General features: G+C 32.7%; 1 protein-coding gene across 6 annotated transcripts in view; it reads right to left on the bottom strand.

Moving 5' to 3' along the window:
• Window positions 1–23,195, bottom strand: part of USP34 (ubiquitin specific peptidase 34) — a 202,416-nt gene that overhangs the window by 35,212 nt on the left and 144,009 nt on the right. For all 6 annotated transcript variants that reach the window (XM_064494458.1, XM_031467101.2, XM_031467100.2 and 3 more), the window contains 18 exons: window positions 22,925–22,990; window positions 21,450–21,596; window positions 21,293–21,349; window positions 21,124–21,201; window positions 20,648–20,742; window positions 17,781–17,953; window positions 14,990–15,143; window positions 11,436–11,514; window positions 9,996–10,049; window positions 9,765–9,860; window positions 5,832–5,896; window positions 5,663–5,738; window positions 5,529–5,576; window positions 5,373–5,438; window positions 3,544–3,624; window positions 1,563–1,648; window positions 1,002–1,170; window positions 828–902 (listed from right to left, as the gene is read on the bottom strand). In XM_064494458.1, the coding sequence (XP_064350528.1) occupies window positions 828–902; window positions 1,002–1,170; window positions 1,563–1,648; window positions 3,544–3,624; window positions 5,373–5,438; window positions 5,529–5,576; window positions 5,663–5,738; window positions 5,832–5,896; window positions 9,765–9,860; window positions 9,996–10,049; window positions 11,436–11,514; window positions 14,990–15,143; window positions 17,781–17,953; window positions 20,648–20,742; window positions 21,124–21,201; window positions 21,293–21,349; window positions 21,450–21,596; window positions 22,925–22,990 (1,665 nt within the window). The remainder of the gene's footprint in view (window positions 1–827; window positions 903–1,001; window positions 1,171–1,562; window positions 1,649–3,543; window positions 3,625–5,372; window positions 5,439–5,528; window positions 5,577–5,662; window positions 5,739–5,831; window positions 5,897–9,764; window positions 9,861–9,995; window positions 10,050–11,435; window positions 11,515–14,989; window positions 15,144–17,780; window positions 17,954–20,647; window positions 20,743–21,123; window positions 21,202–21,292; window positions 21,350–21,449; window positions 21,597–22,924; window positions 22,991–23,195) is intronic.

The following is a 23,195-nucleotide window of genomic DNA, read 5'->3' as shown; positions in this document are numbered from 1 at the left end:
TTTAATAAAAGTGCCAGTTACATGAATTAAGAAATCCTTATTTGCAGTTTTCAGATAATCCAAATAGTATCTCAAAGAAATAGCATTTGGGCTTTGAAATGCAAGAGTAAGATCTCATGATCTAACAAAGTAAAAGAAACGCAGTCTAAACAAGTAACCATATAGGCTGGAACTAGATAATAATAGTACATATTTGGAGAAGCATTACAGCATAGTTGTTAACAGTTTTGCTCAGGAGTTTAACCAAGGATGGAAGCCCAACTCACTGTGAACTAAAACAAGTTAACTTTTTTTTTTTTAAAGTAACTTCTTTATGCCTCAAGTTCCCCATGTATAAAATGGAGATAACAATAGTACTTACCTCTTAGGGCTGCAACAAGGATTAAATAAGATAGTGAAAATAGAGCATTCAATCCAATGTAGTCATTTCAGACAACACAAAATTGACGTAATACTCCAATATTATGAATACACCAGCTACTTGAATTCTTGGAAGACTCTGACAAACTTAATAGCAAAGGGCTTAAAAAATATGGCCAACAAAAATGTTACCAAAATCAACATGCTATTGATAGGACCCTAAAGTAGGTGGTGGCCATTTTGCCTCAATTTATTCTCTGTGATGCAGGGCCATACCAGTGAAACATCACTTGATCATTTCTTTTCCTGCTATATCCATTACAAACACCAACCCAACTTAGACCCCTAAAATTATTTAGTATCAGGGTTAGAAGAGACTTAAAAGTAACCTAGTATCTATTGACTTTCCATGATGCAAACTTGAAGACATGGCCTCTAAATTCCTGATATGACATAACTGTACTTACATTTTCAGGCCCTTTGGTTCCCATGTAAAAATGTACCATTGTAGATATGGCTTGCAGTGAAAGCAAAAACTGGCTCTAAAAATAAAAATATTGATTTTAAAATATAAAAACAATTAAGTTTTAAATACTGAAAATAAGTACATAATTCCAGAAATAAACAAAATATAGCTGTACCTCTTCTTCACCCATTTTGGCAAATTCGTAAAGGAAGGCAAAATACTCTGTAAGATGTTTACTGTGAGGCTTTACACCATGTTCCATAATTAATAACAGAGTTCTCACAAATCGAGTGACACATGAACGACCACCTATATCTTCTACTGAAGCATCCATATCATCTGACCTGAAAACACAATTTAATCTATCTTAGATAAAGTGTGAAGTCTTGGGATAGATATTTTGGGAGGAGAAATAGTTTAAAAAGCTGAATTTATCTCTTTTATCTTTGTAATAATGAACACCAGTTACAATAATACAAATAGTTGGATTCCAGTTATTGTGTCTGGCTAAATCAATTAAAACAAAAAGACCAAGTCAAAGTTATTTGTAGTGGATTTTGAAATGCACTTAAATAAACAGGACAAAACTTTTGGTCCTTGATTTATATTATTACATATTATCTTCAAATAGAAGAACCTAAATATTTAAATACGTATATTTAAATTTGATGATCTATAGGCAGATCATCAAAAAGCTTAAAAATAAAACATTCAGTTCAAAAGGAATACTTCTTACCCATCTTCCATTCCTGGCTGTAGATAGAGATGAGCATGTACAGGTCTAAGTCTCTGAATCACATGGATACACAAGCGCTGAAACATCTATAAATGAAAAGATACAACAACGTAAGAGTCAACAGAAAGCAAGTAACAAAGATACTGAAAAATTAACACAATTAAAAACTCTTTGTTATCCATTTATATTCTGCCTACAGATTGATTATCTTTTCATATTCTAAAACTTTCCTGGAGTCTCAACTACAGACTTAAGAAACAAGGTAGAGTAGGTTGAAAAACAATATTCCATTTTATCGTAAGGGAAAAAGCAGTAACAAACTACACGATTCAGTAATAGAGATTACCCAACAAAAGCTCAACCAAAACCTTCTTAACTAGTGGAGATACAGAGAAAAGAAAACTCAGCATCTTTCAGAAGAGTGGAGTCAGGCAGGACAGCTGCTTATCAGAAGTTCAATGACTAGGAGAAGGAAATATGATTTAAGTTTATCCAAAACAACATGGATTAAAAATGTCTAGGGAATCTCTAAGTAAAATATACAAATGGCCAAGAGGCACATGAAAAGATGTTCAATATCATTAATTACTAAGGAAATGCAAACCAAAACCACAATGAGATACTACTTTATACCCATTAAGATGGCTAAAATCAAGAAGACAATAACAAATGTTGAAGAAAATGGAGCAAAACTGGAACCTTCATAGATTGCTGGTGGGAATGTAAACTGGTGCAGACATCATGAAAAAAGCATGGTAGTTCCTATAAATGTTAAACATAGAGTAACCACATGACCCAGCAATTTATTCCTGCATATATATGCAAAAGAGCTGAAAACATATGTCCACACATGTGTAAACAAATGTTCAGAGCAGTGTTATGCAAAAGAGCCAAAAAGTGGAAACATCGCAAGTGTTTATCAACTGTTGAATGGATAAACAAAATTTGGTACCCAGAATATTATTTGGCAATAAGAAGAAACGAAGCACAGATAAAAGCTACAACATGGATAAACCCTGAAGACACTGTTAAATCAAAGCAACCAGTCACAGAAGACCCACATACCATATGATTCTACTTATATGAAATGGTCAGAATAGGCAAATCCACAGAGACAGAAAGTAGATTAATGGTTGCCAAGGGCTGGAAAAAAGGGACAGGATAAAACGGAAGAACTGCTAATAGGTAGATTTCTTCTCAGGGTATTATAAAATTAGATGATGGTCACATAGTTTGGGAACATACTAAAAACCATTAAATTTTATACTTTAAAAAGTTTTGATAAGTTTTATGATATAAGAATTGTATCTCAAGAGTAACTGGGAAGTGGCATATTTCAGATTAAATTTTTGGTTTTGTGTCATAAATATGTGTGTGTGTACATATACATATAAAAATACATACATATATGTAAATAAATACATACATCTGGGGTCACCTAAATTTTGTACTAAACTTAAAAGTTATTAATAAAAATAACCAATTACAAAAAAAATTTTTAAAGAAATAAAATAAATACATACATATACATATGTATGTATTTTCTTCCTTGTTAATTTTTCCAATGATTTAAGAAAAGCAAATTGATTCATGTGACAGTTCAGGATCCGTCACAGAAATAAGTTATATTCATTTAAGTTACATTCAGTAAGTTATGTTCATTTAACTTTCAAGGCCATCACAGTACCCTACCATGTTTAGACTATATAAGGATCTGAAAAGAATCAGTACAACTCTTAAAGTAGTCAGAGTAAAATCTGAGAAAATACGCAGTTGCAGTTATTTTTCTGTAACTTGGAAATGTGAATGATTTTAATCACCTGACTGGAATGACAGCTGATTTGCCAAAAGAGGCTGGTGAAAACCAGCAAAATGACTTCTGTGATAGGCTATCAAATGCTGGGTTAAAACATATTCACAGGCAACTTCGGAACAAATTAACTTGAAAGCCACTTGTTTTTCAAATAATTTTTTTTTTTACCTGTCTCACAATTTGATTAGGGCACTTAATTAGTATCTGCATTGGCCACCAATCATCATCAGCCATACGGTCCAAAAACCACTGTAAAAATATATATTTAAAAGAAAAGAAAAAGAGAATAGTGTGATTTTAACATTCAACAAATACTTATAAAATTGAATAAAAATTACATAAGGATTTTACTTCCAGCTGACATCTGAATTATTTCAAGTTCTTACCAAAAGAGATTCTTCAACTGTTAGAAAGCCCAAAATCTAAAATGCCTTAAGTCATAATTAGGGTCATCATATTACAGAATTCCATGGATACCACTTACATTATAGTGCACAAGCTACATGATGACAATCTGCAGTCTTATCATAAAAAAGTGGAATACTATTTTCCTCTTAGTCTTCATGAATGTCACACTGTACAATATTTTATTCCTATTAATACATGATCTGAGTATGATTCACTTTCTTTCTGTTTAAAAACAAATTATGTTCTCTACGTAACAAATACACCTTATTTTATGCTTATCTAAGGCATAATTTCAAGATAGCTCTTAATCACATTAACTCCTCTATTGAACTGTACTACCTATCTATACATACACATAATTCAGTAATTATGTAGACAACTGTAGAGAATTCTAGCTCCTTGAGAGGATTCCAGAGGAAAATTCTTAGTGAAAAAACTAAAGTGGCAACTTTATTAAAAAAAGAACAAAAACAAAAACAAACTTATGATCTAATCAACCATCTGCATCTACCAAACAGTTTTTTAAAAATTATGAAAAGGGAGGAGGATAGAGGAATATGTTAAGTAACACCAGAAGGATGCAATAGGTTAAATGCAGCATGTGGAAAATCCTGCAGAACAAAAGATAAAATGGTAAGGAAGGAAAAAAAAGGTAAGTACAGTTGCTCTATGGTATGGAGCCTCAGGATACACCAAAATGTGCAGATATTCAAGTCCCATAGTTGACTCTCTGTGTCTGAGGTTCCTCTGCATCCTCAGATTCAACCAACCACAATATTAATTGAAAAAAAAAATCTGTGCATAAGTGGACCCACATAGTTCAAACCTGTGCTGCTCAAGGGTCAACTGTATTATAGATGAAAAGTAACTTAGGAGACAAAAGCAAATGTGAATCTTGTTTAAATACTAATTCAAACAAACGAACTGAAGAAAACTTTAAAAAAAAATCTTTCTAAAAACCTTCTATATATGAAAAAATCTTCAACTAACCTCATCTATTGTTCACTATGCTGCTATCTCCCACCTCTGGAAATTTATAAGACTCACATTCCTAGAAAAGTACACAATACTCTGGGACATAACCATAAATGAAATTAAGATGGCAATATGGCTAACTGATCTTTACCTGTGAGCATATTATCCTTAGGGATGTATTTCTCTTACAGTGCAATATGGGAGAATATAAAATAGGACATAAATTCATCTACAGGGATATATGCTTTTTTTTCCTCAGAGGGAGAAGGGCGATACACATTTTTAAATATTTTCTAATAACATGCAAAAGTACTTAAGAAATACCTGGTACAGTATTCTGAATTTTCTATATTTTTTCCTTTTAATACACAAGGGGGCAGCAAGGATTTTTAAATAACTTAAAAATCAATTATTTAAGTAATATAATGAATTTGATACATAATTATAACTTTCTCTTAGCAATCAAGTAATTTTAGGAACAACTTACATTGGACTTCATATGATTTATAAAAGATAAAACAATTTTGCTGCAGCATCTAAGTTAAGAATAAAAGAAAACAAAACAAAAAAGTGAATCTTAAGCTATGCATTGTTTGTTGAATTATTCACCTCACCTCACAAGCTGCTTGACTATTATTAAATTGTTTGGTCAACAGTTCAATCCACTGAAGCATTGTGGGCTAAAAAAGAAAAAAAAGTCACTGAAGGCATTAAGAGATAGCTAATAAATAACATAAATGACATAAATATTTACAAAAGAAAACACATACCTTTTCTTTTGAATGAATAAATGTCTCTAGGACAAAGGAAGTGCTTAACTGTAAGAAAAGATAAAATTAAGCAAAAAGATTTAATTATTTTAAAGTAGCTAATCTCGAAGAAATTATCTAAGGTTATATATTACCTTTGCTGTCATTAAGGATACAGCTTTAGGATCTGGTAATGTACTGGGGATACAACTACATAACTGCCACATAAACCTGCAATTTGAAAATATTGTTAAAATTCTTATGGAATAAGATTTTTAGGAAATGTGTAACAAAAAAATCTATTACTAAATCTACCAAACTTACCCAAAGTAAGTATGTTCAAAAATGTTTTTATCTTGAAGAAACTGCATGTTATCATGCCAAATCCACTGAAGAGAAAAAACATGTTAACAAGAGATGTCAGAAAATATTTTCTTCATTACATTTTACAAGTATTTTTATTAGACACACACACACCAAGAGACTTGCTCTAAAAGAAGCAAAAAACAAAAAAATACATGCGCTTAAAATTCATGTTGGTTTTTCCCCAGGTACATAGAATATGAAAGTAGTTACTAAACCTGATCCAATTTATCATTACTTCTCTGGCTACCTCAAGTGATAATGATTTAAAAAAAATGTATTTATGAGGATTTTGAAAGAACTCTGAAATCCCACCTGTCTGAAGAGCAAATATATAATGAAAAAACTATTATGTTGATAACATACATGAAAACTGTGTTAGGTTGATATTTTGGTAAGAACAGGTCATGAGAGAGAAAGGTTTTGTTTAAAAACTGGCAAAATAAATTTTATTCAGGTTGGCAGACCTAAACGAGGGGATTTTGTTTACTCTATGAAAGTTGTGAAAAATGATTATTTCTGACATTTGTTCTGTAGAATTGGCTTTGCAGACTTTAATTTTTGTGTTCCTTTCTCTCTCTGAACACTCTAAGCATGCTCAAGTAAGCTCCATATAATTATTTTTATCTAGAATAAATGTATGCTCCGATTACAGACATTACTGTCTTTATTCCACTGAAGACTTAAAACCACCTCTACTTGCCTTCCTAGCCCATGTCTCTAGTACAGAACCAAGTCTTATAACCATGTGTTAGAGCTCCTGCATCACACTGATACTTGCAGTATCACAGACCTGACCTGGCCTGCTTTAGAGTTCTTGGTCCTCTGGCATCTCCAGGTATACAGCTTTCTGTACAGCCCCAAGGACAGTCTGACAGCATTCACCCATTCCGATTCAGTGCCTTTACACAGCCAATTCTGAGCTTCTTGCTCCTAGCCACAGCTCTCAGCTCTAGATCTTGTGTCATAATTTTTGTTTAACTCTTCACCACTACTGTCTGCTATGGACCTAAACACTGGTAGACCTGTGATTTCCACCAGAACTCAGTGCTTTTAATTCTACTAAATTTCTATCCTACAGAAATATTTATCTTTTTTGATGGTCCTTTTTACACGGCACCAATACACTGTATGTGGAGCCAACTGGGTTATGACTAAGTGTGAGATTACTGTACTACATTGATAGAAACATTCTTAGGTATTTTCTATATACCCATCCAACTTCATCTTGGGCCACTCTCTTGCACTGATTAATCATCACAGCAAAAGAAGTCATCTGTCAGCTTCTACAACACGCCAATAAGCTCCTTCCTCAGGGGATTTGTATGTAATGTTCTCTCTGCCTGGAGTACTCGTCACATGATTAACTCCTTACTAACTCTCAAGTCTCAGTTTTAGGATAATCTGAAGCATTTCCTGATCACCTTCCTCAGCAATCCTGATCTAAGTAACAACCCTTTCTGAGCACTCTACTTGTTTTATCCACAATTGTCACTACAATTTATAATGTTTGCTTACTTAATATATTTTATGATTCTAAAACTTTCTATTTTCCCTTTTGAGAAAGTCTGCTACCAGCTATATTTTAACTGTACAAATCTAAAGCATAAGATTCTAATTTATACTTAAAATCTTTATTAAGTAGCAGTATTATTATTTTTTATTTAATTTTTAAAGTAAAATGTATATGCAGGCAAACATTTTAAATTCATAAGCCAAAACAATGATATGAAAAATGTTTGGTTAGGTCTGTAATCAAGGATGTTCTAATGTAGTTCAGTTTATTTTTCTTGTTATAGTAGAGCAGAGGTCTGGGATTCTCTTTTGTCAACATAAATCAGTGGTTCTCAAAGAATGGGTTAGAGAGCATCCCCCCTCCCCCGGATGTCTCTGTGATCTTTTTAGGGTGTCTGTAAGGTCCAAACAATTTTCTTAATACTACTACAATGCTATCTGCCTTGTTAAATCTCTCATTCTCTCCTGAGTGTAACAATGGAGTTTTCCAGAGGCTCAATGATGAATGAGATCACAAGAGACCACAGGCAGAATCTGTCTTCCATTAAATCAGATACTAGAGACATTTACAAAAATATAAAACAGGGCCACTTTTCTCACTGAAGTGTTTTATTCTGAAAAAAAAAAAAAAAAAACTTTCATAAAATGTTTTTTATATTGCATGCCACAGGTTTATTTTTGATATTTTAAAATAAATTTAAATATTTTGTTTTAATTTCTATTATGGTAAATACTGAAATATATAACCACTTTAAAATTAAAAACTCCTTAAGGTTCTCAATAATTTTTAAGAATATAAAGGGGTCCTGAGAACAGAAAGTTTGAAAACCATTTATGTAAACGAACAAGTTCCAGTTGACCCTTGAACAATGAAGGGGTAAGGAATGCCAAAATCCTGCACAGTAAAAAATCTGTGTGTAACTTTTGACTCTCCAAAACTTAACTACTGGTAGCCTACTGTTGACTGGAAGCCTTACCAATAACAAACAGTCATTTAAAACATATTTTGTACATTATATGTATGATACATTGTATTCTTACAATTAAAATAAGCTAGGGAGAAGAAAATGTTAAGAAAATCTAAGTGAGAGGAAATACATTTACAGTACTGTACTGTATTTATCTACTGTGATTTTATGTCTGTTTGCAAGATGAATCATTCGTCAATACTTGCATCAATAGTCATATGATACAAAACACTATAGACATATTACTATGACATAAAAAATGAAAAGGTAACTTAAGAAATTCATATTTACTTACAGATACTGTATTTATTGGGAAAAAATCCACATGTAAGGGGACACCACAGTTTAAGCCCGTGTTGTTCAAGTGTCAACTGTATTATTGCTAAATGTTTTATTTAAAATTTCATTTTACTTCACAAGTGGGCTGGCTATCATTAAATACTGTTGGGTTCTCATCTAGAACATGTTTGTCTGAATACCCTGGGGACACAAAGTCTTATACATAATGGTGATCATAATCTACTTAATTTCAGTTATGATAGCACTTGAAATAAATTTTTGTATAAATAGGTGAGTTTAGTAACTTGAAATCCAGTAAAGCATTTAATTTTGCTGGTAAATCCAACTCAAGGGTTTGAAAGAAGATAATATTCTTGGCTTTTCTGATAAATTATAAATCGGTAAATTATAGGTAGGCAAGATACCAGCTAAGAGTGTCTGTGGAGCAAAATCCACTCAGTTTTAATACCTGAGTATAACAGTGCAAATATCAATCAATAAATCAGACAGTAAAAGCTGAACTGTCTAGATAGTAGAAACAAATTTTTATCAAGAAAATCATTCTGGAGATTTACTTTCTGTACTTTTGGCTGACTGACTTTATAACACTGATAAAACATAATGAGTTGTGAATACTTTTTATAAATCTTAAAACATTAAAGTAGCATTAACACTTACTACATTAGGAAACAATGAGAACCTCATTACTACAAATGAGGCACATTTTAAAATATACATAATACATATTTCAAATACATTTCAAATACACTATATACTTGTAACATGATGCAGAAGAAAAGGATCATTTGCAATCCTATCACCCAATCCAAGAATATTATCAACCACCCAAGTTACCTGTGAACTTGCCTTGATTCCATCAACCATTTTTTTTTTTTTACCATGTTACTAGTAATTGTTTTCCACTCCTGTTAATCTCATTCACTTTACATTCACCTTACATTCACCTATGTATGTCAGTGTTACCAAGACTATCTGTAAACAGTATTAAATAGGTCTACCCTCAATTATAGATTCTAGTGATGTTATAGCCTGTTTTCATATTATAGTACTAATCCTTGCATAAATACTTAATATGTTTTTAATTTGCTGCTGAAGTTAAATTTACTTGTACCTCTAGTAACTCGGATGAAACATCAAATTTGTACTCTTTGCCATTTTCTTCCTCTGGTTCCATGCGTTTGTAAAACAGCATATAAGCACTGTGTGTCTTTAAGAGGCAAAAACAAAACAAAACAAAACAAAACAAACAGGTGTATTTTCATTTTGACACAGTGTAACTGTAAGACTAGAAAACGTGAAATTCAGAAAATAATGTAAAATTGTATAGGAAAGAAATAGTTACCTTTTCAAAGGAGAAATCCATAAATTTATCTGTAACAGAATCATAGGTCTTGGTCTGTTTAAAAAAAATAAGTTTTCCTTCTTTAAAAAATGGGTACACTCAACTGTATTTATATATGAAATATTTTATACTTTACAGTAACCTTGTAAATAGTTTTCAAAAAGCATTATATTCACTAAAGTCCATGACTTAAGTTTTTGGCTAGGATTTTAAAAACGAGGTTCAAAACATTTTTTAAGGTACTTTACCATCAAATATATAAAGCTTAATAAAATGAACTTGCAATCTGAAAAACTGCCTTTTAAAAGAAGAGTTTAACAGTTTGTTTCTTTTCTTTCTTTTTTTTTTTTTTTAAAGGAAATATCCTATGGAATAACATCTAGGGATGCAATACATTTATAGTTATGGCTTCAATGGTAACTCATTATTTACTTCCTTCTACCCATTTTCCAAGTGTGAGCAATTGGTCTACTTTTTCTTTTCTACTCAGAATAGTTCATAAAAGCACTAAAGAGCAATAAAAAAGCCTCTTCATTAAAATCCAGAATGTGAACAGTTATTTCACAATCAATATGGCTATTAAAGGGGAAAATAACTTTATCTGAGCTTATCTGTGAAATAGAAATGACTTTTTAATACTTGATTTGTGAAAATCAACAAGGTACTTTTAAAGTTTTCAGAAAATTGGTACTAGGGTAAAATGCATATGAAGAAGTGAAATTATTATAATACTACCCCAACCTGACTATCTTTTCTTATATTTAACTGCTAATTACATAACAGATAGTCTTTTTCTATCCTGTTATTAGTAATAAGCAGGTGGCTGCTGCTGTTAAAAAAGTACTAAAGCGGGGGAGGGTATAGCTCAAGTGGTAGAGCGCATGCTTAGCATGCACGAAGTCCTGGGTTCAAACCCTAGGACCTCCTCTAAAAACTAACAAATAAATCTGATTACCTTCTCTCCACCAAAAAAAAAAAAAAAAAAAAGAGAAAAGAAAAGAAAAGAAAAAAAAAGTACTAAAGAACAATCTTTAGAAGTTCAGCTTTAGTCAACTTCTTAGTCAAAATCGTTTATATGAACTCAATAAAGAGTAATTTCTTTCTGCTGTAATCTCAAAATATTCAAGTAAACAACTTAATCATAATGTCTCATGGCAATGTAATTCAATACTTACAGTATTATCTAATTGTTCAACTGTAAGACTCAAGTGCCTTAATCAAAACTTCTTAGATAAAGAAATAGTGATTAAAAATATTTCCTAATGTCTGGTATATGTTCCAAACATACTAAACAATACTAAATAATAAGCAACAATTGAATAATTTTTGATTTAATCATGGTGATAAAAAAAAAAGTGAATGACTTAGCTATTGGATTTTATGATACTGCAAAACACTTAGAAAGTCACAAAACATTTATAATTTTTGAATAAAACTTACCGTCATCTCCCCACCAAAACATTCAGAGGCAAGTTGAGCAGAATCAAAAGGTTTTACCTCAGCATCATTAAAAAGATACCTAAGGCAGAACACACAGTGCTGATCAAGTATATATGTACTATTTCTAACACATCACAAATACTGGTCAAACTTATTAAAACAGGATAAATTCCAAGCTCTTGTTTTGCCAATTCTAATCTACTAGAAATTGGGAATGTAATTTTACAACATAGTCATAACTACCCTAGAGTCTGACAGATCTATTTATAACCTAGGAGGAACAGAAGAGTTCATAAAAGCAAGAAACAAAAAGTTTACATAAATATAACATGTAAAGCTACCAAAACTAAACAAAAATACCAAAAAAGAAAATTACAGGCCAATAGCTTTTATGAACATAGATGCAAAAAATTTCAACAAAATATTAGCAAACCAAAGCCAACAACACATAAAAAGATCCTACACCACAAATAAGTTGGATTCATCTGAGGGGCACAAGGATGGTTCAACGTAAGCAATCGATCAATGGGATACACGACATCAACAAAAGACAAAAACCACATGATTGTCTCAATAGATGCAGAAAAAGCATTTGATAAAATTCAATACCCATTCATGATAAAAACTCTTACCAAAGTGGGACAGAGGAGACATATCTCAACATAATAAAAGCTATTTACGACAAACCCACAGACAACGTAACACTTGAAAGCCTTACTGCTAAAATCTGGAGCAAGACAAGGATGTCCACTCACCACTTCTATTCAATATAGTACTGGAAGTCCTAGCCACAGAAATCAGACAAGAAATAAAAGGTATCCAAATTGGAGAAGAGGTAAAACTGTCATAATATGCAGATAAAATGGTATTATGTATAGAAAACCCTAAAGACTCCACACAAAAACTACTAGAACTGATCAAATCAGCTGGTCAGCAGGACATAAAATTAACATACAGAAATCTGTTACATTTTCATACACTAACAATGAAATATCAGAGAGGGGAATTTGAAAAAAAATTCCTTTTTAAATTACATCAGTAAAAAATAAAACACTTAGGAATAAACCTGACCAAGGAGATGAAAGACTTCTAATGCTGAGAATTATAAAACATTGATAAAGGTAATTGAAGATGATTTAAAGAAATGGAAAGGTATCCCACGCTCTTGGATTAGAAGAACTGATATGGCTGAAATGGCCATATTACCCAAAGCAATCTACAGATTTAATGCAATTCCTATCAAATTACCCATGACATTTTTCACAGAACTAGAATAATCCTATAATTTATATGGAACCATAAAAGATCCAGACTTGCCAAAGCAATACTGAGGAAAAAGAACAAAGCTGGAGGTATAACCTTCCCAGACTTCAGACAATACTACAAAGCTATAGTAATCCAAAACAGTGTGGTACTGGCACAAAAACAGACATGGATCAGTGGAACAGAACAGGGAGGCTAGGAATAAACCCACCTACGGCCAATCAATATTTGACAAAGGAGGCAAAAACAAACAATGAGAAGACAGTTTCTTTAGCAAGTGGTGTTGGGAAAGCTGAACAGCCCCATGTAAATCAGTGAAGACAGAACACTCCCTCACACCGTACACAGAACTAAACTCAAAACGGCTTAAAGATTTAAATATAAGACATGATACTATAAAACTCCTAGAAGAGAACAAAGGCAAAACATTCTCTGACATAAACTGTAGTAATGTTTTCTTAGGTCAGTCTCCCAAGGCAATAGAAATAAAAGCAAAAATAAACAAACGGGACCTGATTAAACTTATAAGCTTTTGCACAGCAAAGGAACCATACATAAACAAATCAAAAAGACAATCTACAGATTGGGAGAAAATATTTGCAAATGATGCAACCAACAAATACTTAATTTCCAGAATATACAAACAGCTCATACAGCTCAATAACAAACAACCCAATCAAAAAATGGGCAGAAGACCTAACAGACATTTCTTCAAAGACATACAGATGGCCAACAGGCACATGAAAAGATGCTCAATACTGCTAATTATCAGGGAAGTGCAAATCAAAACTACAAAGAGGTATTACCTCACACCCATCGAATGGCCATCATTAAAAATATCGACAAATAACAAACACTGGAGAGGGTATGGAGAAAAGGGAACCTCCTACACTGCTGGTGGGAATGTAAATTGGTGCAGCCACTATGTAAAACAGTATGGAGGTTCCTTAAAAGACTAAAAATAGAGTTACCATATGATCCAGCAATCTCACTCCTGGGCATGTATCTGGGTGAAACTCTAATTTGAAAAGATACATGCACCCCAATGTTCACAGCAGCACTGTTTACAATTGCCAAGATATGGAAACAACCTAAATATATACACATACACAGTGGAATATTACTCAGCCATAAAAAGAATGAAATAATGCCATTTGCAGCAACATGGATAGACTTAGAGGTTATGATACTAAGTGAAGTAAGTCACTTACTAGTAAGACAGAGAAAGACAAATAGCACATTTCACTTACAAGTATAATCTAAAATATGACACAAATGAACTTATTTACAAAACAGAAAGACTCATAGACATAGAAAAATATACACATTACATGTAAAGCTATTAGAAAACATTAAGAGAATGGAGAACTTACAATGATAAAGACGCCATTTTAAAATTTATGAACAAGCAGGGAGGGTATAGCTCAAGTGGTAGAGTGCATGCTTAGCATACACAAGGTCCTGAGTTCAATCCCCAAAATAAATAAGCAAACTTAATTACCCCCCTGCCCAAAATAAATAATTAAAAAAATAAAACTTATGAACAAAAAAGATTCAAAATACAGAAATATATTCACATGGACAAAAAAGTAAGAGATACCATGGACATGATGGCTTAAGGAGTGACATATAGTTGAACAAAACTATCCTGTCAACTGCAGATCAACTTATCAATGTACACCCTGGTCAAAGCAGTATCTGTAACACTTACAACATTCCCTAGCACAGCAACAGTCTATACTTGTGACTTGACCCAACAACATCCAAAAACCAAAAACCAGCTATCAGTGACATTCAACCATTAACTTGATAAAAGATAATAAAAAGAATGTGTGTGTCAGAAGGGAAAGGTAAGGTGAAAAGAATGAAGTATGCAGGTAATTTTTAACCGGAATATATAAGGACTTTGTGGTCACACTGTAGAAAGCATTCAGTAAACAGTTCTTGAATAAGTGAACACAGAGAGGTAAGATTTGGAAGGTGTTAATATTGTCTATGAATCTAAAGTTGTGTGCAAAACTTAGAGTGTGCTCATTTTTCTCAGGCAGGCATTCATCCAAATTCTCAAAAGTCTGGAGATCTATGAAGTTTAAGAACAACAGATTCATACTATCTTTTGAAAGCTGCTTTCATTTCAACACTTTATGTACCCCCTTTCCCAACTTTATAGAAAGTTTTTAGAAAACTAAAATCAGAAAACATATTTCAAGAAAAAGCTATCAAAATCTTATACTTTAAGAACAGAAAAAAAGATTTTTTCAAATCCCAAGAATAAAATAGTTAAAACTCACCATTTATTGTTTTTATAAGCATGTGGATTGACTATATCTCTAATGAAGCTGTAATAGTGCCCACCATCTGCTGTTCCTGTGTGAACAGTCACTCCTATCAAGTCATACTCATAGCTCTCTGTGTCTTTTGAATGATCACTGACTTCCTTAAAACCTGAAATGATTTACATAAAACAATGGCAATAATTTTGAAAGCTGCACACAGTGACACCTTAGAACCACTTTACATACTATATTTTTTATGCACAGAAATAGGCACACTTTATACATGAAAATAGGTACAAAACAACTCTATTTGCTAGTCATTCACCATCCATAGCCTACAACTTTAAGGAACATTTATACAAACCACTGGAAAACAACCACGTGTTAGTGCATAACTATGGACAACCTCATTGTAACATATAAACATAAAATGTGTTCTTTTTGTTTAATCTAGCTATTTCTTTTGAAATGGATAAACTTGAATGAAACATTCTGTACTATCTTTATGAGGAGCAGGCAAACAAAATCTGAAAAGCAGTATCATTTTTATGCCTGTTAGTCTCAGGTTAAGGGAAATGTTTGAATGCTTCCAACTGTTTATCAGTTAATAGAAAACACCCTGTATTGGAAGCTTTATGTAGCGAGAAATAAAATATATACTTCCAACCCAAGGAGATTTCAATTTGAAAGGTATAAAAGTTACTAAGGAAAAAATTACAGAAGATGTATGATTTACGATCTGTATTCCCACCATCACATAGAAAGGAGTATAACCGGAAGCAAAAAATGAGAGCAGATTTGGTCTACGTGAGTGCACAGCCTAACCTGAAAAGTGAAGTGACAATTAGGTGAAGAGGAAGAAGTAGGTGACAATGTCAAAGCAGTGGCTGAGGAGTTTAGATGCACTAGTATTTGACTCTGAATGCATCACTTGTGGCCTAATAAATTCTTTTATCTTGACATAAATTTTTGCTACTTCCACACATGGAGGCAGCATAAAAAATACAGCAAAGCACAGTTACTACACAGTCTTGCATTAGTTTTACAAATGGTTTGAAAAAGTTCTAAAAAGTATGATGTACATATACAATACTCATTTCTTTGTCTATATTTCCAAATTTATCTCTTCTGGGTCATTTCCTACAAATTCTAGATCTATTCAAATTCTAACTTTAAAATTCAATCCCTTAACCCCTCATAGCTACAGTTACCATCTTCTCTCTTCAAAGAAAGGGTATGTTCTTCTCTGGAAAGAATAGCCTACAGTCATTGTTTATACCTCTAATCTCACATTTAATGAGAGTAAAACATTTACTGGATGCTCATTAAGTGTCAGGTAATGCAGTATAAAGATTAAAATATGGTTCTCTTTCCTAAATCTTATAATATGGTGGCTCTTCAAATCTTAAAAATTTAAGTCAGCATAACTTTCTATACAAAGAAAATATTGCCAGGGACACTTATTATATAAAATCAAACTTCTCTGGCTAAAGAAGAATGGAAAAGGTTAAGAAAGGTATTCTGCTTTCTTCTCTCCTCTCATCTATTTCTGTTCTTCATTGTGGTTCTTGGGCCATATATATACACAGATGTTTGAAAATCAATGGTCTTACATGGTCTTACGGAAGTAATAGTAGTTCAGAATTAACTACTTACAAGCCAAATGCCATTTTTAACTCAGTGTAATCTGACTTTCTATTGCATCACCAAACTTAAACTGCTCTGATAACCAAAAGACCTTCAACGTATTAGTTAATTTTCAGTCATGTTATTACTGGAACTATTCCTTTTCTTTAGCATTTAATACTTCTGACCATATTCCCTCTTTCCTGAGATCCTGAAATACTCATCCTATTCACCTAGCTGATCAAGCCAGAAACCTCTGTTGACTTTTCCTCCTCCCTCTAATAGTAGACTGAGAAAACTGTAAGCTTCATAGGGACAAAGACCCTGTTCTCTGTTGTCACTAAATTCCCATTCCTGTAACAGCAAGTTACATAGTAGATAAAAGTTCAATAACTTTGTTGGATTTATTTATTCATGGAGTCATTAAATTCTGTTCACTCTTTCAACATACACTTCTCTCCAACCCTACTGGTATGCTATTTTATCTATGCTACCATTTCTATGGTTTACTATAATGGCCTCCCCACACTTCTTTTATCATTCTCTAATTCATCTCTACGGCTATAGTCAGAATAACCTTTTCCAGATCCCATGTGATTATCTCAGTTTCCTGCTTAAAACTTTCCACTGTTTCACACTGAAATAAAGATCAAAATTACTAACATGGCCTACAAACAAAATCTGGCTGCTACCCTTTTGCCTAATCTCATCAACCTACTAAGTGCTGCCCCCACCCCACCCCCAACATAGAGTATATCCATTCCACTCAGTCTGGTTCTTACTCAAGCTCTGCTTAAATGTCACCTAGTCCTGAAAGCCCTCCCTGATTCCCCTCAATCTGTGATACATTCACAATCTTGACAACACATCATGTTTTTAACTTTTATTCAATATACCATGTGTCCACTAGACTTTAAGTTCTTCAAAGGCAGGTAGCATGTTTATCTCATTCACTACTGTGTCCTCAAAGCCCAAGAAAGGTGCCAAAAACATAGTCCTCGTAGACACAAAATATTAGTCAATTGACTGAATATGCCATACTGTCTTTTAAAAACATTCTCCTTTCTACTATTCAATTTAATTTTGTTAAAAGTGTAGTTGATTGCAACTTTATAATTATGATTATCTTGTTATGGAAACTTACAATAAATATAGGCAAGAGAAAGAGAGGGAAAATTACCTTCTTTTCTGTCACTCTTTCCCATGAGAAAATCTTCTGTATAAGGTGTCATATCCAAACGTAATGGGAAGGAAAAGTGTGTGTTCACTTTCTCTTTCATCATTGTGACCATATTAAATGTGTATCTCATAGTATTGAAACTCAGAATGCGAGGCAATTTCTTAAAACATGCTCTGAAAGACAAAAAACCAAAAAAAATTTGTTAAAAATTATCTTTCAAAAGTACTCCAGCTGTTACCAATTACCTTTACATTACACTTATTTCAATACTCAACTCAGACTAAATAATAAATAGTACTCAAAATCATGCTCTTATCAAATCCACAATCAATCTAATCAATCTATTCCCCTCTTACATACATGCCTTCTCCCATTATGAAAGGGCTTTCCTGTGTCTAGATAAAAAATACAAAAAACGATAGTAGACTGTGGTATATACCATGATGAAGACATGTAGAGGTGCTATGGATGCATAAACAGGAGTCACATCATATTCCAAAGGCAAGAGGTCCTGGGTTCAGAGTTTTCTTTTCCACTTTAAATAAGAATTAATTTTTGTGCACTAGAATTGCTAAGTCTGGCTGTCTCAATTGTTAGATGTATGACCCTAAAGAAGTTACTTAACCCCTCTGAGCTTAATCTTTGATTTGTGAAATGGAAATTAAAGTACCTACTCCTTACTACTTTTAGAACACTGCCTGGCAAATAGCATTCAATGAGTGTTGCCTGATATTACAACCAAAATAGTAATAGCAATAGCAGCAGCAGGTCAACTGGTTACCTAAATTTTATGGTGGGACTTACTCCTAGTTCAGGTCTCAAGGAACAAAATCTCAGTTTAAATAAAATACATGTTTAAACCAAGCTTAGTTTTTTTTTTTAATAGGAATTTAGGGAGACAGGGAAGGTAGGGGAACTATGTCACAAGCAGAGGGAATAAAAACTCTAAAAATTCATCATTACTGGTTATTTGGGAGACTGGTAAATGATGAGGTTATGAAGCATAAAGGAATCAAAAGATGAACAGCCTTATGGATAATGTTAGAGTATGAACTTTATCCTGAGAGCTAAGAATCATTAAAGGACTTGTGCAGCATTCTGAATTAGATAAAATGATTTGGGATTCATTAGCATTTCAGCAGAAATTGATGTTAGGATTTATAGGTAAAATTATTCAGGAAAGAATGAATAAACTGAGAAAAACAAAGGTTTGAAGACAGAACAGAATATGATCCTTGGCCCATTTCTATTTAACACTTACTATGTTATTATAGACATTTAAAAGTATAAGAGCACAAAACGTCTGAATAATACTTTGCCTGGGAGAGATTTAACAGTATTTCAAAAAAACAGTAGAATCATATTAGCCAAAAGAAGGGAATGTTTCAAGAAGTCAAAGGTTATCAAATCTTTGAACATCAAAGACTTATTCAATAAGTTTATTTATTTCAACTAAAAGATTCTCCAAAGAATTCAGCCTCTCAATTATCTTTTATTGACTCATTATATTCCTCCACAGTAACAAACTTTTGACTGACTCCATTTTGTGTAAGTCCTTAATTCTTGGCCTGACCCAATTCTAGTCAGATGAGTTTGTCTTCTACCTTTAACTGTCTGTATAGCTATGCTTTCTTTTGAGCATGTCCATCTACAACTTTTCTCTCTTGCAACCAGTTTGACTTCTGGAGATTGAGAAAAATATCCTTTTCAAATGTATACTTACCTGGAAAAATCTATTAAACAATTCTAAGACATGGCTTTTCATTCTTTGCCTTCAAACATGCTCAGATCTACTTCATGCAGAAAGCTCCTCTGTTCGAGCCCAAAGCTCTTTCTAGATTCCATCTTCCTTGCTGTTTTCTTATTGTCATACTTCTAAAATGAATGATCTATACTTGACACCATATATTCTGATGACTCTGCTTCTATTGTTACAGCCTCACAAAACACATCACTAAACTACCTTTTCAAAAAAATCCAGTGATTTTACTCAGCTGTTATTTTTTTTTCCCATCTCTGTGGACTATGTCACTTGAATGAATAACTTCTTGACATTCTCTTTCCCAGTTTCTGCATTATAATCCTATCTATCCTGACTTTTTCTTTCCTGGCTTCCATTCTGTCACTTTTTCCTCTGTACTTTTAGTCAGGCTTAGGTCTGAGTTCTTTGCAACAGTAATGTTTTCTCAGGCAGATGTTCTGATAGCTTCAATCAATCAATTATGCAGATAATCCTCAAATCTATATTTTAATCATTTGATGTCACTGTATATTACCAATTTTATTTTCTATTATTGATAAATGCAAATCATCTACCTGAGGCAGGGATGGCCCAATCCCAGACTTCCTGTACATACAAAGTTATACCTCTAATTTTCTGCCTTTGTTCCTAGTAATTAACTGCATAAGATGCTCTTTCAATCTAATTTCTATTTGTCACTCAATGTTCATCTGTAGAACTGAAACATCTTTATCCAACTACTTTGTCCTAAACCAACCACCTTATGGCTGGCTCTTAAGAAAAAAATCTCTCACTTTAGAGATTCAGAAAAGGTATTCAGAGTTCAGGAGTAGACTCTTTATCATGCTCCACTGAGTGCATGGTAGACAGCTAAGCAGTTATATAGATGCTGGTAAACATTTGATTAATAATAAGGGGAAAAAATCTGAAAAAATGTAAGAATGCTTGAAAGGTTACTTAAGTAACTAAATGAATTCTTGCTGTATGAGAAGGAGCTCCAAGCAGCTGACCATAACCTTAACCACATGATTTTCAGAGAAGTTTAACATTAATTTATCCTAAGTCTGTGTTTTATTTCCATTTGATGATTTATCAAAATCATAAAAATTACGTTTCAAAAGCAAACCTTTTTTCAGCTCGTACTTTCTTCCCACAATGAGAACAAGTATACATGTTGTCACCTTCTAAAGTGTCTTTAATAGTGACTTCATCAAGAGATTCCTGTGTATAAACACATATTTTCAAATGAATATTATTTCATATTATTGTTTACAACATGCAAAAATATAAAAAGCATTAATTACAATTTGGGTAGAATGCACAGAGGAAAACAAAGTTTTTAAAAAAGTGAACTCAAATGTAGTAAAAATACAAGATGCTCTATGAATCTTACTAAATTATTCAAAACCTCAAGTATTTAAATTTTGATTGGGAAAAATCAGCTTTGTGGTCTGCCTTTAATTTTTATTTGAGTAGCATCACAAGAAGAAAATAGATGAAAACATCGAAGTTAATTTTTTTTTCAAGGTAACAACATAAGCCTGCTATGTACAACCAGTTAAAAGCAGAAAAAAGTTAACAAATATATACAGCATTACTCACATAAATGTTCTTCATATCAGCCACCTGGCACCTCACTGTGTAAAACTCTTCAGCAGTCTGACTAACGTGTTCACAATCCTGGTCAGTTAATAGTCAAAATTAGTCATTTATCATAAGCTAAAATATACATTAAGATTTCCAAAAAGCGAAGAATAGGTAGAATACTTACCAAGGACACAACATTGTTTGTAATTACACCCCCAAACAAACTTTTGACAGTATTTTTCTTTAAAACAAAACAAAACAAAAACAAAAACAAAAGTCAGTAATTAAAATTGGGCAAATCCATACAAATTTCAAAGAAACTTCAATGTTCTAGTACTAACCAGTTCTGGAGACATTTCTTCAATTTTAGTAATCAGATCAGTAAAAAACTCTGTCATATCTTTCTGCTCCCCAGTATTCAGAGGCTGTTTATCCATAGTATATGTTTTACAAAAGGGTCTAGGATTATATGCTTTGCATTCGCTTTCCTGTAAAAGAAAAGGAGGGGTCGGGGAAAGGAGTAGGATTATAAAACAATCAAATAAACAACTCTAAGTCGCAAATAGAAATAAAAATTATCACAAGGTTCTTGAATAAAAAACAACAAAACAGGTAGTAAATCTACGAAGTATTAAAACACTCTCTACTATTTCATTTTTTTAATTTTCATGGCATTTTCAGTTTAACACTCTCAGTGCCAGAGATGCTTAACTTACCATAAGTTAAGAAAGTTTTATTTTTTAAGTCTAGAAATGTCTAGGAAGGAATATGGGACTCAAAGGACACAGATTTGCATTGGGAAGCATAAAATACAAAGTCTCTGCAGAGTGATTAAGCTTCCCATAAACTAAACTTTTGTTGAGTAGTTTAAAACAGCAGTAAAACTGCTTTGTCATTCAGATGGCATGTTCCAACTCTCTTAAAAGGAGATTTAAAAGTGGACTCAAGGGATAACTAATCTTTTTGTTAAAAAGTCTCATTAAATCTTAGAAGCTGAAATACACAGGAATAAATATGGTATGATTTCTGTCCTTAAGATTCTAATAGGTGAGACAAGTAACTGTCAATACAAAAGATGGTAAAACAGAATTAAGGTGACGTAGAGATATTCTGCAATTTTTGGTCTCTTAGAGGGGAGGCTTTCTCAAGAAAATCAAGTTGATTCTTGAAGGATAACAAAAGGAAGAAAATGGAGAAGAGCACTAACAGAAAAGAGTCACAGACAGAAGGAGCAAGATAGTAACTGCACAAGTGATGAAGCAACAGGGTGAAGGACTTCTAAAGGCTTACGGTTACTATAGGGTAAGGCTGGATGTGGAGAGGAGGTTAAAGAGAAGAGGCAAAAATCACACGGGGTATGCGCCATGCTGATTGAATCTGAATACCATTCTGCTCATAATAAAAAAATCACTAAAGAGCTTTAACTAGGAGAGTAATATTTTAAGATTTGCTATTCTTTTAAGATTGATTACTTTGATAGTTTTAGGGGTGGGAATTAAGAGAGATAAAGAGAAATCGGTCAGAAAACCCTAAGACTAAGGGGTAAGGGGAGTACTGGGGGAGTGGCCTCGTGATGGGAAAAGGATCAGATACAAGAAATTTTCCAAAGGATAAATTAACAAAATGTAAATGACTGAAATGTGACTGTTAAAATTCATTATGACAAAGAACATCAGTAACTGACAAATTCAATTTGAAAAATAAGAATAAATAGTCAGAACAAAGTCAACACAAATAAACACCAATTAATGTTTTCACTTTTGGTCAAAGGGTATATATATCTAGTTAGTTTTCCATACACAATTCTCAAACATACCATTAAATATGTAAACATTTTTTGAAGCTCCAGAAGAGTGGTCTTGTGCTTCATATCTTCGGAATACTGTAAATCAAGAAAAAAACTTTTCATTAAGACATACTGATGATGGTAAATCAGACATTCTACAAAAGAATTATAGTGTGCTTAACACTATCTGTTTTCATTCTTTTAGCCATATGTGGGAAAAACAGACACAATGTATTTTTTCTTTAGCAATTTTAACATTTTAAAAAGTGGAGTATGTTGTTCATGATATAAATACAGTCAT

The sequence above is a fragment of the Camelus dromedarius genome, chromosome 15 (assembly GCF_036321535.1).
Source record: "Camelus dromedarius isolate mCamDro1 chromosome 15, mCamDro1.pat, whole genome shotgun sequence".
Taxonomy (NCBI): domain Eukaryota; kingdom Metazoa; phylum Chordata; class Mammalia; order Artiodactyla; family Camelidae; genus Camelus; species Camelus dromedarius.
The sequence above is the reverse complement of the archived record's forward strand: the minus strand, read 5'-3'. Positions and strand labels throughout refer to the sequence as shown.